This window comes from Kogia breviceps, chromosome 8, assembly GCF_026419965.1.
Source record: "Kogia breviceps isolate mKogBre1 chromosome 8, mKogBre1 haplotype 1, whole genome shotgun sequence".
In the NCBI taxonomy this organism is placed as follows: domain Eukaryota; kingdom Metazoa; phylum Chordata; class Mammalia; order Artiodactyla; family Physeteridae; genus Kogia; species Kogia breviceps.
In genome coordinates, this window is record NC_081317.1 from 54,483,825 (window position 1) to 54,502,385 (window position 18,561).

The window sequence follows — 18,561 nt, forward strand, 5'->3', positions numbered from 1 at the left end:
AAGTATTGGTGCTAAAATTATGTGCTAGCTTTTTTGTTTGATTTTCTAAACCTATTAAATGGTATTCAAATGATCATAATAATAAACAATCAAACATTTTAATTTCTTAAAAGACTCCCATCCAAATCCTATAAGTTTATTTTAATAAAGAATGATTCCTGGCCCTCTACTTTTAAGTTTTCTCTGATATATTACTAATGCATAAGAATTTCACAGTCCTTATATTGACAACAAAACCCCCCAAAGGGAGGGGGAACCTCACAAAAGTAAATTTTTTCTTCTTCAGAAATGAAATTTTTAAAGATTAAAATATGGTAAATATTTAGGTTAACAGTGATAAACACCTGGTTTCCCTTCCAACGGGGCTGTCCAATTCTTAAATTACAATACCTGGTGATATCTTCATAAAATGTTCATCTCCATTAGTTCACTAAATACATTTTGAAAATGACCTTCACAAATGATTACGATACAACATATCTACTAATAATCACAAAAGATCAAATTATTAAAGCTGTGCCCAAACAACTCTTTAAAAAAATTCCTGCTACCTGTACTTTGATGACAGATCCTCTCCATCATCAGGTGGTGGCTCAGGTGGCATTATGAACACAGTATGCTCACTTTTCTGTGAGTCATCTAACTCTATCAATTTGGTGTCTTCGGCTGAATCAAAATCAACCTAAAAATAATTATTTTCTCCAATTAATTTGCATATAAGCAAGACCTGATTCTGAAACGTTAAAACTTAAATTTAAGAAAAAATACCTTATCTGTTTTCTCTGTGCCTTTATCAGGAAACAACTAGAAAAAAAGAAAAGAATTATTAGTGAAAATATCTACTCTGAACTTAATAGAGATTATCTTAAATTATTATTTTAAAAACTATCCTTTTTTAATACTAGGCAGATATTGAAACACTTCACAATATATTTGGTGGCCTCCACACTACTAGGCTAAAGTACAATATTTCTCTTATGGCTATTAAGAGAGAAACAATTTATTTTGACTGGTTTCTTCATAAATCCCTCTTTAGAAGCAAAAGATGGGGAGAGGGTGGGATGAATCAGGAGATTGGGATTGACATATATACACTAATATGTGTAAAACAGATAACTAATAAGAACCGGCTGTATAAAAAATTAATTAATTAGTTATTTTTAAAAAAAGAAGCAGCAAAAGATGGGCAATCACAAGGAGAACCTGGCTTCTCAAATCAAAAATTTCATTATTACTAAACCCCTGCATTACTGATTGATATAATCTAAGCTTCTCTCTAACTGAATGATATTGGACTATCAATATTTAAGTAAACAAAAATGTTGAAAAGTTTTAATCATTCCCCTGGAGTTTTAGATCACACGGATATAATGGGAGAAAATTATTTAAGTCTTCTAAGATACACATATCATTAGGAGCCTATAAAAATTACATCATAATATTCTACCTTTTTTGGATAAAATCTCCAACTTTATATAATATAGAGTTTGCATAAACAATCAGCCCCAAGACCCACTTAGCAAAAATAAGAGCTCTATTAAAAAATTAGAAAAAATATGTGAGTTATCACTGTCAAAAATCAACTTAAACTTCCTTATGATGGGTGAGTAAAGCTTTAAAATTTAACGTATTTCCAAAGAGCTTCCATTAGGACAGCAGAAATATATTAGCAAAAGTATTTGGAAAAACATGAAAACAAAAGAACACACGACTTAACACAGGACTTCCATTATCCATAGAGCTAAACTTTTTTTTGGTTTTGTTCATTTTTGATTTTTTTTGGCTGCACTGCACGGCTTGTGGAATCTTAGTTCCCTGAACAGTAATCGAACCCAGGCCCTCAGTAGTGTAAGCGTGGAGTCTTAACCACTGGACTGCCAGGGAATTCCTAAAACTAAACGTTTTTAATGAACTACTAAATCTTATCTTATTCATGTAAAAAAAAATATTTAGGAGCTTCAATGAAATGTTCTTAGTACTTAATACAAAACCAAAGTGAGAGTCAAAGAGAAAAATTAGCTACGTATGGCAGTACTAGATGCCACAAAGGAAAATAATTCTTACATTAAGCCCAGAATCAGACACTCACATGTGTATATATACATACACACACACACACACACACACACACACACACACACACCACCTATAATGCCTTCCTCAGGTCATTTGGGCTAATAATAACAATGATGATTATAAAGGTAAACAAACTGTTAAAGTTTTTCCTTAATACTGACATATAAGACAAACTTTTACCTTTTCTATGCAGTCATCAAAAAAAGCCAATCCAGTATCTTTATCACTTACAAAACTACATTCTTCAATGAAACGAATAAAAATCTGTGTTTTGCTTAAAAGGGTGTAGAATTTTGTATAGGCACGATCTCGACTTTTTAAAAATCCTGAGGAAAATAAAATTAGAATTAAATTCAGATTTTAAAGTGGAACTAGATGTTATATTAATTATTTTAAACTTGTATATATCTATATTATTTTCTCTTTATATATATATATATATATACACAAAGGGAAAGAGAAAGACATATATATATATTACAGGAAATATGTATCTTCTGAAATATATATATTAAGGGACCATAGTCCCTTCTGCCTGATTCAACCACAAAAATCCTTAACTTATACCATTAACCTTTTCACTGAAATCTGCATCTCCTATAAGGAGCCTCTAGCCCTATAGCTCTCAAGTAGAAACTTCTGATACTCTGCATACTCGCAGGAAGGGTCAAGTCCTTCCTCTGCAATGCCACCACAAAATTATTTCTGTATCATCTTGTAAAAATCTCTGCTCATCTGGCTATTATTCCACCCATTCCCTTACTAACTGTAGGCACCTAGTGACTTCAGGGACACCCTTTCCTTCATTCACTGAAGAGCAGGGCACCTAATTCAAAGTCTTCTCCTCTCCAACTCCTACCATCATCATTCTTCAACACCCATAAAGACCAACCATCCAACATTTTAATGAGTTTTTAATTCCTTAACTTTCAATGACCTGTGGTCTATTCCACCTCAATCACCAACTTCTACACAGTTACACACTCCCTGGACTTTTCATGGTAGTACTGTAAACAGCTCTGCCTCCCAAATCTCTAATTTACATATTACTCCCTGACCATTACCCCTGTCTAGCTGGTATGCTTAAGTTCTTCCTACCAAGCCTTTTGTGAGGGGGATGGGGTAAGGAAGAAGATTGTTCTATGTACACCCTCCTATCTTCACGTCTCTCTCTCTCTAATATTGATTACACGTTTGTGTACATCATTTCCATTACTTTCTTGTCAACACTCTCAATTTTTATGCCCTTTTGCCAAACTCATCTAGTGTGACCTAGCCCTGGAGCAACGTATTGCCTGCTTTCTCTGGATCTGCGCCAGTGTGGCTGAGTACAAGCTGCGGTGGGGAGGACGTACCGTTACATAACAGGTGGATCAGAACCGCTTATACCTTCATCCCTGACCAGCAACCCCACTACATTTCTGGAGTCTGAATTTCCCTTTACCCGTGTTTTCACAGTTATTTCCAATGTTTAAATACTTTCCCTCCACGTTCTCTCCCTCATCCCTGAATAATAATACTTTATATTGCAGAGAAAATGAAAATCATTAAATGAGAACTACCTTCATTATCTCACTATAAAATCTACGACTCTTTCTGCAGCTATCATTTATTCCTTACTTTGTTTTACAATGAGTGTGACCCTCCTCCTATCTAAGGCCAAGCCCACCACATAAGCCTGGGATTCCAGGCCTTTCAGTGTTCTCTGGACAATACTCCCTCTCTATTAGCTAGTAATCAGTATACTCAAGTCTCTCTCATTTTAAAAAACCTTTCCTTAGACAATTTTCCAAAGAGGACATTCAGAGGGCCAACAGGCACATGAAAAGATGTTCAACATCATTAATCATCAGAGAAATACAAATCAAAACCACCATGAGACATAACCTCACACCTGTCAAAATGGCTATCATCGAAAATAACACAAATAACAAATGCTGGTGAGGGTGTGGAGAAAAGGGAACCCTCCTGCACTGTTGGTGGAAATATAAATTGTTGCTGCCACTGTGGAAAACAGTATGGAGGATTCTCAAAAAACTATAAGAAACCACATGATCCAGCAATTCCACTCCAGGGTATGTATATGGAAAAAACAAGAACACTAATTCAAAAATATATATGCACCCCAATGTTCATAGAAGCACTATTTACAACAGCCAAGACCTAACTGGTCGACAGATGAATGGATAAAGAAGTTGTGCTACATATATATATATATATATATATATATATACTCACAATGGAATATTATTCATCCATAAAGAAGAATGAAATTCTGCCATTTGCAACAACATGGATGAGTATAATGCTTAGTGAAATAAGTCAGACACAGAAAAATACTCTATGTTATCACTTATACATGGAATCTAGAAAGTGAACCAAATTAGTAAATATAAGAAAAAAGAAACAGACTCACAGATATAGAAAACAAACTAGTGGTTACAAGTGGGGAGATGGAAGGGGGAAAGGGTTAGATAGGGTTAGAGGATTAAGAGGTACAAACTATTATGCATAAAATAAGTAAGCTATGAGGACATAAAACACAGGGAACATAGCCAATATTTTATAATATCTATAAATGGAGTATAACCTTTAAAAATTGTGAATCACTATGTTGTAACATATAAATATTGCACATCAATTATACTTCAACAAATAAATAAAATAAAAAAAAACCCTTTCCTTAACAAATAATTAGATCCTTCCCTTTTCTGCTGTTGCCCTTCTCAATAAAGGGCACAACCATCCACTTAATGGTTAAAGACAAGAATCTCAAAGTTGTTCTTGACATCTCCCTCTAACATCCCATATTCAATTGCCAAGTTCTATTCAATCTACCTCCTAAAAATCACTCTTCTATTCATACTACCAACTAATCCAGGTCACTTCCACTGATCACTTGAACCAATGCACTAACCAACTAATAAGTAGATCCATACTTTGGATACCCCCAATTCAATCTGCAGAGAAGCCAAAGAGATTTTTTTAACATTAAACATGATCTTTTAAAAATGCAAATCTGATCCTATTACCTACTTAAATATCCCTCACTGACTTGCAATTACTCTTGGAATAAAGACAGAAACCCTTCATTAGTCCTAAAAGATCCAACATGATCTGGCTCACACCCATCATTTCAAGCATGGTTTTTGAGCCACTTTCCCCTCCAGCCTTTCTTTCTATGATGCTTTAGGACATTCCACATGCTGTGGTCCTTACTACATCCCCTTGAGGTATTAATTAGTTGAGAAAGACTTCAATAAAATAGAAATAAATTATTCTTGACAAGTGGTAAGAAAAAGTCTTTTTTTCTTCTTTGAATGGATCTAGGCAATGATCAGCAAAAGCTGCTAATACAATTAAATGAAAGGCTAGTGGGGAAACTATCAATATAATGAATGAATGAGCCTGATAAAACTTGAACCCCTGGATCAATCTTAGGAGCACTAAAAACGGGACACAGCCAGACTTGCAATAAGTAGTAAGCATCATGTGTTTTAGCACCACTTGCCAAGAAAACGGAACCTGAATATAATCAAGCTCTAGATCAGTACTGCTTAATTCAGTAACCACTACACACATGTGGCAATTCAGCAATTAAAATGTGGCTGGTCTTTAATGAACCACATACCCAAAGCCACATCACTATTAAGTTGTGGAGCTGGAATCTGAACAGACAGTCTGACTTCTGAGTCCATGACATTATTAGTGATTTATACTCAGAGGTGAAGGTTCAGGAAAAAAAAAAACAAAATTGTGGCTGGTCCAAACTGAGATGTGCTATAAGTATAAAACACACACCAATTGCAAAGCCTTAGTATGGAAAAAGAATGTAAGATATTTCATTAACATTTTTATAATTTGATTGCAAGTTGAAGTGATACATTTTGGATGTATTAAGATAGAGAAAACATGTTATTAAAGTTAACTTCCCCTACTGCTTTTTAAAAACCTGTGTCTACTAGAAAATCTTAAATTATATATGTGGCTCCCATTATATTTCTTTTGAACAATGTGGCTCTTAATCCAACCACAAGTTTACAGGAAATATAGATGAAAAAAATGTTAAATAACACCATGGGGATACAATCAGATAAAAACATATATAACTTCAGGAAATTCTAAACATAGTTTATGGGTGAAATGATGTCCTACTTGGAATTTAGAAAGAAAGGGAGGGGTGGAGGAAGGGAGGAGAAAAGGACGAAGGAAGAGTAAAATAAACATAGATGAAACTAAAACAACAGAATGTAGACTGCTACTACTGCTGAAGTTGGAAGGTAGCTACATTATTCTCCCTACTTTTATACATGTTTGTTAAAGTATCCCTAAAAAAAAGTTAACCCAAAACCCACAGCTAAATCCTATTCTTTTTTCAGGCCTAACCTTAACTGTTACTTCTTCAGGGAACCTTTCCCCTGACCTAGCTCTCTTACTGTAACCAATACTTTCCTTTACAACACACTCAGTAAAATGTGTTATTTTATTGTTAAATGTATATTTCCCTTGTTAGACCAAATGCTACCCTGTTAACAAAAACCTTAGGCCTCAGACACTAGTTAAATATCTTTCTAAATTCCATTAGTAATGCCTCTCTTCTACTTAGAATGACAGAGAATGAATTAGTGACCCACTACTGTCCATTAGAAAAACTCCATATTCTTAGTCTGGCATTTAAGACTACCCATAATCCAAGCTCTAATCTTATTTTCTGCTTTATCTTCCACAACACCTCTAAAGCTCCTCACTTGGTCAAATTGTACTATTAAAACTTTTTTCCCGAACATGCCATTATGGGCTGCACTGTGTCACCCCAAAATTCTTATGTTGAAGTCCTAACTCCCGGATTTCAAAGTGTGACTGTATTTGCAGATATGGCCTTTAAAGAAGTAATTAAGTCAAACTTAAGTAATTAAATTAGGGTGGGCTCTAATCTGATTGGTGTCCTTACGAGACAAGAACATTTAGATACAGATTCACACAGAAGGAAGTCTATGTGAAGATACTGGGAGAAGACAGCCATCTACGAGTCAAGGAGAGAGGCCTCAGAGGACTCCAATCCTGGTTACACACTGATCTCAGATTTCTAGCCTCTAGAATCCTGAAAAAAAAAAAAAAATTCCGTTGTTTAAGCCAGGGGTCCCCAATCCCTGGGACACGGACCAGTATCGGCCCACGGCCTGTTAGGAATGGGCCCGCACAGAAGGAAGTGAGCGGCGAGCGAGTGACTGAAGCTTCATCTGCCGCTGCCCATCTCTCCCCATCGCTGGCATTACTGCCTGAACCATCCCCCCCCCACCCGACCATTCCCCCCCTACCCGACCCCGTCCATGGAAAAACTGTCTTCCACGAAACTGGTCTCTGGTGCCAAAAAGGTGGGGGACCACTGTTTTAAGCCAGCCAATCAATGGCATTTTGTTATGGCAGCCCCAGCAAACTAATACACATGCCTTGTGCTTTTGTTCTTGAGCTTTCTTCCATTTCATTATTACCACTAGCAATAATACTGTTATCATGAGTATTGTACTTTTTCTAGTTGCTTCACATACATTTTCTCATCTAATCTTCACAATTATGCATGAATTAGATATCATCCTCATTTTAATGAGGATGACAAAATGACAAATGACATTTAATGACAAAACAGAACCCCAGGAAGGCTTCATAAATAGCAAAGTGGAAATTCTAATTCAGATTTGACTTTTAATGCCTATTGTTTTTTAGAAAGTCTTTCTTGCTCATCTCCATTTATAAATTCTACCCATTCTTTAAAGTCATGCTCTTCTTCCATGAAGTCTTCCAAAACACTCATTTGGAAGAATGTTCCCTTTTTCTGAATTTTTATGTCCTCTCACTGAATGATTATGTAAAATCTGTTTTCTTGAATACTTGCTCTATTTTTAAAAACATGTTAGATCATTTTCCACTGGGTATCCCATGGAGCTAGATTTTATACTTCTTTATATCCCTTGGTAAGTGATGACTAAATATTTGAGAGATAAGTTGTCCCAAAGCAGAAATGAGAAAAGAGAAAAGGACTATTGGGAAAATACAGATTAAAAAATAATAATAATAACTGCAGGGTCAAATTATAGATATGTAAAATAATTATCATATGAATACTGATGTATCTGCAATGTTGCCACTACATATATAAGAGCTGCTGAGTAACAACAAAAATCTTTGTAATTCCCCAAAATAACAAATACTAAAAAGAATGAGTATGGTGTTTTCCCCTGGAACAAGGCTGTATTTTTCAAAAATTTTTAAAAACTGGTGGTTTTATTCCAAAAACTGTTTATTAGAGAATTCTGTAAAGCCCAGAGTGTATAAAGTCAAGAATCATGTAAAGTTGAGAAAACACCTAAAAACAAACCACCAACTTTATTCTATTAAGATAACTGATTACAGAGTACTATAAATATCAGCAACATCTTTGACATTTCATAATTAAACACCTCCAGTTTCAGATTTCTCAGGGAAAAAATGGGGTATAAAAATTAAAAGAAATTCTATTCATAGAGCTAGATTACAAATACACAGAAGACCATCAAATTTTAATATGAATTTCTAAGAACTTATATTGTAGCATTATATTTGGTATCACTACCAAACAGAAAATTTTTAAATTTCAATAAAAAGTATTTGTATTTTCAATGCCACTCACCCTGTCGGTCAAACAATGAATCAGCAGCTGTGGCTTTATTTGAAGGAGCCTCTGTGATTGGTTTGAGATATGTTCTGTATCCTTTTAAAATGGATGCCATAAAGCGCAAAAATGCCTCCTGAATTTCCATCTCAAGTTGTGTCATCTTCTTTTGCCAGGAGAAATCTGCTTCAATTGGAGTCATCTCAATCGCTGAACCTTCCTGAGTTTTTCGGTGAACTGACAAATGAAGAAAGAAGAGAAAATGGCACTAATACATAATACATAATGTTATATATATAATAATTCAACAAGGGAATTGTCCAAATAAAGCCCATGACTTGCTGAAATTCCTCTTTATTAATGTAAAGGGATCATTGGCAGGGGCTAACAGGGAGGCACAGACGGGGAACAGAAAACATGTTCAAAAAACCATAAACCATGGGACATCCCTGGTGGCACAATGGTTAAGAATCCACCTGCCAATGCAGGGGACACAGGTTCAAGCCCTGGTCTGGGAAGATGCCCCACACCGTGGAACAACTAAGCCCGCGTGCCACAACTACTGAAGCCCACGTGCCTAGAGCCCGTGCTCTGCAACAAGAAAAGCCACCGCAATGAGAAGTCCGCACACCACAATGAAGAGTAGCCCCTGCTCGCTGCAACTAGAGAAAGCCCACGCACAGCAACAAAGACCCAACACAGCCAAAAATAAATAAAAAACAAAACAAAAAACCATGAACCACAACAGTAATTTCTTACTACTGGAATTCTGTTTTGTAATGAGACTCCCTTTAAGCAGAGCAAAATTATGTCCAAATTTAAGAATTTTCTTATATACATTCTTTCATTAGAAATAATCCCTTCCTGGGAATTCCCTGGCAGTGCAGTGGTTAGGACTCTGCACTCTCACTGCAGAGGGCCCGGGTTCAATCCCTGGTTGGGGAACTAAGATCCCACAAGACATGCAGCATCCCCCCCGCCACCCAAAATAAATCCCTTCCTTTTTCCTCACATTTACCCGAAGATAGCTGGGGATACAATTTCTTCAAGGTGCTAATCAGATTTTTGCATGGCTTTTTGGGAAGCTGCTTCCAGTTCATGTTCTTCTTTTCATCTGATCTATTAAATAACAACATGATTAAAAAAGTCCATTATAATCTGTTTTTACTTAAACAAAATTCTTATGTCAAACTAAAAAAGAAAACAGAAAGGGTATTTTTACTGAAGTTACAATTTGAGAATCTGAACAAGTGGTTTTCAAGAAGTTCTCTTTTCATTTTAACCAACCTCAGTCAAATTTGGTCATCTCATTCTAACCCTCCAACATAGATTTTCATTAACTGGAGTTATGAATACAACACAAGTCTTGTTTCAAAGTTACATTTTAGAATTATAATATTTTAAGTGTCAAACTTAATTGACTTGAGACTTCAAACTACCTATTAGAAGCAAATCTCGACAAATATCAGAGTCAGTAACATACAGAGCATGTTCTCACCACAATCCAAACGAGTCACCATTTAAGAAAAAGAAATTACTTTGGAAGTTCAAAAAGAACACTTTTAAATAATGCATGAGTCAAATAAAATATTTTTACAGAATTAGAAATGTTTAAAATGCTACAAAGATGAAAGCACTATGTACCAACCATGGGCTGGAGCTAATGTCAGGCCAATATCACTTATGAACATCAATGTTAGCATCTTAAATTCTTAGAGAATTTAATCCACTAGCATATTTTTATTAAAAAAAGAGAAAAATGTTAACTTTAGGAATGCAGGGTTGTTTACTACTAACTGATTTTATAATGTAATTTACCACACTAAGATTAAAGGAGAAAAACTTAATACTCGTCTAAATAGTTGTACAAAAGCATCATAAAGTTAAACACCTATTTATGATTTTAAAAAAGAAATTACTTTTAATCTAGAAGTGGAAGGAAGGTTCCTTAATTTATTATTAAGCAATCAAAACCCTAAAGTGGGGCTAGCAAACCTTTTCTATAAAGAATCAGATAGTAAGTATTTTATGCTTTGAGGACCACGGGACCTCTGTTACAACTACTGAAATATGCCAATGTAGCATGAAAGCAGCCTCAGACCACGTGTAATTGAATGAGCATGGCTATGATACAATAAAATTTTATTTACAAAAATAAGCCTTGGGCCAGATGTCAATTCTTGCTTTAAAGCATAAAGATACTTAATGATGAACTGCTCAAACAACTCCCTTTGAAATTAGGAACAAGACAAGATACCAGCTATGAATATTTCTATTCAACATTACACTAGGATCCTAGCCAGAGAATTAAGACAAGAAATTCTTAAATATATAAGGACTGTAGAGGATATGATTGTTTATAGTCAGAAAATTGAAGAGAATCTACAAGCAAATGAAAATAAGAGAATTCAAGTAGGTTGCTGGACAGCAGACCACTACATAAAAAATCAATAGCATAGTTATACTCCAGCAACTAACAAGTAAAAAATGTAATTAAAATACCATTTACAGTAGCAATAAAAACCATAAGGTACTTAGGAATAAGTAAGTTTAACAAAAGGTGTACCCGATCTTTACAGAGAAAACTGAAACAGTTATTGAAAAACCTTTAAAAACATCTGTGAAGTAAAATACCACATTCACAGGTACTGAGACTTTATGTCAAAATGATCTTATTTGCCCCCAAATTAATGTATGAATTCAACAGAATTCTAACAAAAAATCACAACAAAATTTTGCATGGAATTTAAAAAACTAATTAAAATTTATATGAAAAAGCAAAAGACCAAATATATTCAAACCAATTTTAAAGAATAAGCAGTAAAGAGACTTGCCATTTCACATCACTTTTTTTTAAACAATATTATTGAGATATAACTCACATACCATATAATTCATTCATCTGAAGTGTGCAATTTGATGGTTTTCAGTATATTCAGAGTTGTTTTAACAAACACCACAATTTTAGAGTGTTTTCATCACCTCAAAAAGAAACCCCACACCCTCTTAGTCACTAACCCACAATTCCCCTATCCTCCCATCCCAAAGTAACCACTAATCTATTTTCTGTGTTTACAGATTTGCCTTGGGCATTTCAAATAAATGGGATCATATAAGGTCTTTTAGCATGAGGTTTTCAAGTTTCATCCATGTTGCAGACAACTTAATTTTCAAGTTATTAAGATAATCTGATGCTGGCAAGAGACTAAAACAAACCAAAGGAACAGAAAATAAGCCTGGATACATTCCCACACAAATAAAAAAACTGATATGTGATGGTACTGACACTGAAGACAGGTGGGGAAGAGATGAACTGACCATTCAATAAATAGTGCTATTTGACAACTGTTTACTCATGTTAACAAAAATAAAATGGTATCTCTATGTCTCATCATACACTAATAATACCAAGTTTAACTAAATTAAAGGCCTAAATGAGAAAGTCAAAACCTCACAACTTTAAGAATATCCAGGATAATATTTTATGACCTCAAGGCAAAGGGTTTCATGTACAAGAACCAAAAATGGCAATCCATAAAGAGAAACTGAGAACTGTGATCAATTAATACAAGCTTCTGTTCATCAAAAGACATAACAGAATGAAAATACAAATCACAGTGTGGCACAAGCTATTTGCAATGCATATAACAGACTAAGAATTACCTCCAGATTATATAAAGGCCTTATACAAATCAAAAGAAAAAGACAAACAACCCAACAGGAAAATGTACCAAAAAAGGAGGGAAAAACCAAAGGGCAAAAAGAAATTAAAATGCCTCATTTGCTACCAATTAGGGAAATGTGAATTAAAGCCACAGTGACATCCCATTACCATCAAGTTGGCAAAAATTTGAAAGTCTGATCATAACAAGTACTGACAATGATATGGAACAAAGAGAACTTTCGTTTGCTGATGAAGAGGGGAAAGAGTAATATGGCATACCAACCAACATTAGCTGTTCTAGGTATATGTTTCAGAGGAATTTTAACCATGGACTCAAAGAAATATGCACAAGAATGATCAGAGAAGTTTTGTTCATAATTGCAAAATCTATCTACAATCTAAATACTCATCAACACTGACAAACACTGAAGACAAAGTAGAGCTACGTGTATGAACATGGATGAACCACATAGAGAATGATGAGTAAAAAAGCAATTCACAGAAAACTATACAAACATAAAAATTCTTAAAGCATGCAAAACAAAATGTCATTTATACCAATACATATATAATATGTATTAGTGGGTGGAATCTGGAATCTGGGTGGAAGATTCATGCAAGTTATTTATTCTCTATAATTCTTTGGTATCTAGAACATTTCATAATTCTATAAGTACAATTAAGCAGAGTTCAAAATTATTTTATAAAACAGTGCTTTGATCAATAGAAATTATATAGAAGTTATTTAAACCTGGGCAAAATTAAGAATCTCTGTAATATTCTTTTATTCAGAACAGTAAATAAAATGAGTTAAACATTTGAGTTAAAACTTCAAAATCATTTCCAAAGACACCACAATATATATAATCTTGAAATAACTGTTTTTCAGGGATAGTTACTGAAAAACAACAAAATGTGTATGACAAGAAATATTTAGTGCTTCCAAGTAATTCATTATTTCCAGGCTATAAGTAAATCTAAATACACATAGTAGAGATTGATCAAGATGGTAGACTAAGAGGACATGGAGCTCACTTCCCCCCATGAACACATCAAAAAATACATCTACATGTGGAACATTTCTCATGAAAAACTAACTGAAAACTGGCAGATGGACTCCTGTATCACCAAGGCTGTAAGAAAGATACACATGGAAGGGAAGAAAAGTGATTGGGTTGGGACCTGTGCCCATGGGAGGGGACTCAGAGGAAATGGGAGATTACACAGGTAGACACCATCTCAGGGGAGTGAGTGGTGAGAGCCATAGATAGGGCACCCCAGTCCTGGAGTCCTACGCAGGGTAGGCAAGCCCCCTTGGCTGGCTGGAGGACCACTGGGACCAACAAGAGGCAAAAAGAAAAACAGAAAAACCAATTCTAAAAAATGGAAACAGTTTAAGAGATCTATAGAATAACATTAAACATACCAACATTCACATTATAGGGATCCCAAAAGACAGAAAAGGGGATCAAAAATGTATTTGAGGAAATTATGGCTGAAAACTTCCCAAACCTGAAGAAGGAAACAGATATCCGAGTAAAGGAAGCACACAGGGTCAAAACAAGATGAACCCAAACAGGCCCACACCAAGACATATCATAATTAAAATGATAAAAGTTAAAAGTAAACGGTGAATTCTAAAGGCAGCAAGAAGAAAGCGAAGTGTCATATACAAGGGAACCCCCACAAGGCTATCAGCTGATTTCTCTGCAGAACTTTATAGGCCAGAAGGGAGTGGCATGATATATTCAAAGTACAGAACAGGAAAAGTCTGCAACCCAGGATACTCTACCTAGCAAGATTATCATTTAGACTAGAGGGAGAGATAAAGACCTTCTCAGACAAGCAAAAACTAAAAGAGTTCATCAATACTAAATCTACCCTAAAAGAATTGTGAAAGGGTCTTCTCTAAATGGACAAAAAAGTAAGAATCTACAGGAAAGGGAAAATCCCACTAGGAAAAGCAAATGTATAGAAAGGACTGAAGATCAACCACTTAAGCCAATATGAAGATTAAAAGACAAAAAACTGTAAAAGCAACTATAACTACAATAAACAGTTAAAAGATAAACATGAAGATACAAAATATGACATCAAAAACACAAAATGTGGGGAGAGAGAATTAAAAAAAAATGTAGCTATTTTAGAATGTGTTTGAACTAAATTACTACCAGTTTAAAACAAAAAGTAGACATATAGGTCAACAATATATAAACCCGACAGTAAACACAAATCAAAAATCTACAATAGTTACACAGAAACTAAAAAGAAAGGAACAGAAGCATACTACTAAAGAAAATCATCAAATCACAAGGGAAGAAACAAAAAGAAATAATAGAGAAAAACCTCAAAACAAATGGAAAACAAGTAATAAAATGACAATAATTATATACCTGTCAGTAATTACTTTAAATGTCAATGAACTAAATGCTCCAATCAAAAGACATATGGTGGGACTTCCCTGGTGGTCCAGTGGTTAAGAATCCACCTCCCAGAAAATATTTGCAAACGAAGCAACTGACAAAGGATCAATCTCCAAAATATACAAGCAGCTCATGCAGCTCAATATCAGAAAAACAAACAACCTAATCCAAAAATGGGCAGAAGACCTAAATAGACATTTCTTCAAAGAAGATATACAGACTGCCAACAAACACATGAAAGAATGCTCAACATCACTAATCATTAGAGAAATGCAAATCAAGACTACAATGAGGTATCACCTCACACCAGTAAGAATGGCCATCATCACAAAATCTACAAACAATAAATGCTGGAGAGGGTGTGGAAAAAAAGGAACCCTCTTGCACTGTTGGTGGGAATGTAAACTGATATAGCCACTGTGGAGAACAGTATGGAGGTTCCTTAAAAAAACTAAAAACAGGGCTTCCCTGGTGGCGCAGTGATTGAGAATCCACCTGCCGATGTAGGAGACACGGGTTCGTGCCCTGGTCCGGGAAGATCCCACATGCCGCGGAGCAACTAAGCCCGTGAGCCATGGCCGCTAGGCCTGCGCGTCCGGAGCCTGTGCTCCACAACGGAAGAGGCCACAACAGTGAGAGGCCCGCATACCGCCAAAAAAAAAAAAAAAAAACAAAAACTAAAAACAGAACTACCATATGATCAGGCAATCCCACTACTGGGCATATACCCTGAAAAAACCATAATTCAAAAAGAGACATGTACCACAATGTTCACTGCAGCACTATTGACAATAGCCAGGACATGGAAGCAACCTAGGTATCCACAGACAGATGAATGGATAAAGAAGATGGAGCACATACATACAATGGAATATTACTCAGCAGTAAAAAGAAACGAAATTGAGTTATTTGCAGTTAGGTGGATGGACCTAGAGTCTGTCATACAGAGTGAAGTAAGTCAGGATACGGAGGGTCGGAGGGAGATGCAAGAGGTAGGGGATATGAGGATATATGTATACATATAGCTGATTCACTTTGTTATACAGCAGAAACTAACACAACATTGTAAAGCAATTATACTCCAATAAAGATGTTTAAAAAAATAAAATAAAATCATGGTAAAATATATATAACATAAAATTTACCATTAAAAAAAAAGAATTCCATGGATTGCAATGAGAAAAAAAAAGTCACTGTTAAAAAAGACAAGAAAGCACTTTAAAAAAAAAAGAAAAAAGAAGAATCCACCTCCCCATGCAGGGGATGCAGGTTCAATCCCTGGTCAGGGAACTAAGATCCCACATGCCACAGGGCAACTAAGCCCGTGCACTGCAACTATTGAGCATGTGGGCCAAAACTAGAGAGCCCACATGATGCAACTACAGAGCCCATGCACTCTGAAGCTCACACACCCAAACTAGAGAGCCTGCATGCCGCAACTACTGAGCCCATGTGTCACAACTAGAGAGAAGCCCGCACACCTCAATGAGGAGCCTGCACACTGCAGTGGAGGATCCCTCATGCCGCAACGAAGATCCCACGTACTGCAACCAAGACCCAACGCAGCCAAAAATAAAATAAATAAATAAATAAATATTTTTTTTAAAAAAGACATATGGTGGCTGACTGGACAAAAAACCAAGACCCTTCTATCCACAAGAGACTCACTCCAGAGCTGAAGACACAAAAAGATTGATAGTGGGGGGATGGGAAAAGATACTTTATGCTAACAGAAATGACAAAAAAGTGGGGGTAGCAATGCTCCTATCAGAAAATAAACTTTAAACAAAGGCTATAACAATAGACAAAGAAAGGCATTATAAAATGATAAAGAGAACAATATAAGAAAATGATATTACACTCAATATATGTGCACCCAGGAGCACATAAACATATAAAGCAAATACTAACAGACACAAAGGTAGAAATTGAGACTAATACAGGAATAGTAGGGTACTTTAAAACCCCACTTACATCAATGGACAGTCAGTAATGCAAGAGCAGTCTAAAATGACGCAACAGACCAGCTGGACTTAACAGACATCTACAAGACATTTACATTCAAAACCAGCATCATTAACATTCTTTTCAAGTGCACATGGAACGTTCTCCAGGATAGATCACATGCTAGGCCACAAAACAAGTCTTAACAAATTTAAGAGGATAGAAATTATTTTATCAAGTGTTTTTTCCAACCACAATGGTATGAAACTAGAAATTAACTACAGAAAGAAAACTAGAAAAGAACAAACTTGCAGAGACTAAAAACATGCTACTAAAAAAACCAACAGGTCAATAAAGAAATCAAAGAGGAAATCAGAAAATACCTCAAGACAAATGAAAATGAAAATACTACACTCCAAAATCTATGGGATGCAGAAAAAGCAGTTCTAAGAAGGAAGTTTATAGCAATACAGACCTTCCCCAAGAAACAAGAAAAATCTCAAACAAACAACATAATCCACCACCTAAAAGAATTAGAAAAAGAAGAACAAAGGCCAAAGTCAGCAGAAGGAAGGAAATAATAAAGCTCAGAGAGAAAATAAATAAGAAAGAGATTAAAAAAATAGAAAAGATCAATGAAACCAAGAGCTGGTTTTTTGAAAAAAGGAAAAATAAATTGATAAGCCTTTAGTCACGCTCACCAAGAAGAAAAGAGATAACCCAAATTTTAAAAAATAAGAAATGAAAAAAGGAAAAATAACAACCAACACCACGGAAATACAAAAAAAAAAAGTAAAAGAATACCAAAAACATTTATATGCCCACAAATTGGACAACCTAGAAGAAATGGATAAACTTCTAGACACAAAACTTGCCAAGACTGAATCAAGAAGAAACAGACACTTTGAACAAACCAATCACTAGCAGTAAAATTGAATTTGTAATTTAAAAAAACTCCCAGCCAACAAAGTCCAGAACCAGACTGCTTCACAGGGGAATTCAACCAAACATATAACAAAGAGCTAATACCTACCCTTCTAAAACTATTCCAAATTATTAAAGAGGATGAAACACTCCCAAATTCTTTCTACAAGGCCACCTTTACCCTGATACTAAAACCAAAGATACTACAAAAAAAGACAATTACAGGCCAATATCTTTGATGAATATAGATGCAAAAATCCTCATCAAAATATTAGCAAACCAAATCCAACAATATATAAAAAGGATCATACACATGATCAAGTTGGACTCATCCCAGGGACACAAGGATGGTTCAAAATATGTAAAATCAATGTGATACACCACATTAACGAAAGAAAGACAAAAAACACATGAGCATCTCAACAGACACTCAAAAAAAAGCAACTGACAAAATGCAACATCCATTCATCATAAAAATTCTCATCAAAGTGGGTACAGAGAGAACATATCTCAACATAATAAAGACCATATGTGACAAATGCACAGCTAACATCATACTCAATGGTGAAAAGCTGAAAGCCTTCCCATTAAATTAAGCATCCAAATTGGAAGGGAAGAAGTCAAACTGTTACTATTTAGAGATGACATAGAATACCCTAGAATCTAAAACATGACACAAATGAACTTATCTACAAAACAGAAACAGACTCCTAGACACAGAGAACAGACTTGAGAGGAAGAACTGGGAGTTTGGGGTTGGCAGACGCAAACTATTACATTTCGAATGGACAAACAACAGGTCCTACTGTATAGCACAGGGAACTATATTCAACATCCTGTGATAAACAACAGTGGAAAAGAACACAAAAAAAGAATGTCTG

General features: G+C 35.2%; 1 protein-coding gene across 6 annotated transcripts in view; it reads right to left on the minus strand.

Annotated features, from left to right (window-relative positions):
* The window catches only part of DENND4C (DENN domain containing 4C), a 144,367-nt gene that overhangs the window by 50,879 nt on the left and 74,927 nt on the right, over window positions 1–18,561 (minus strand). For 3 of the 6 annotated variants that reach the window (XM_059072930.2, XM_067041432.1, XM_059072932.2), the window contains exons 11-15: window positions 9,744–9,844; window positions 8,744–8,962; window positions 2,257–2,402; window positions 769–804; window positions 552–682 (exon numbers count right to left, since the gene is read on the minus strand). In XM_059072930.2, coding sequence (XP_058928913.1) covers window positions 552–682; window positions 769–804; window positions 2,257–2,402; window positions 8,744–8,962; window positions 9,744–9,844 — 633 coding nt within the window. Of the gene's footprint in view, window positions 1–551; window positions 683–768; window positions 805–2,256; window positions 2,403–8,743; window positions 8,963–9,737; window positions 9,845–18,561 lie in introns of all 6 variants that reach the window. The other 3 variants (XM_067041431.1, XM_059072931.2, XM_059072928.2) reach the window with 1 other exon arrangement.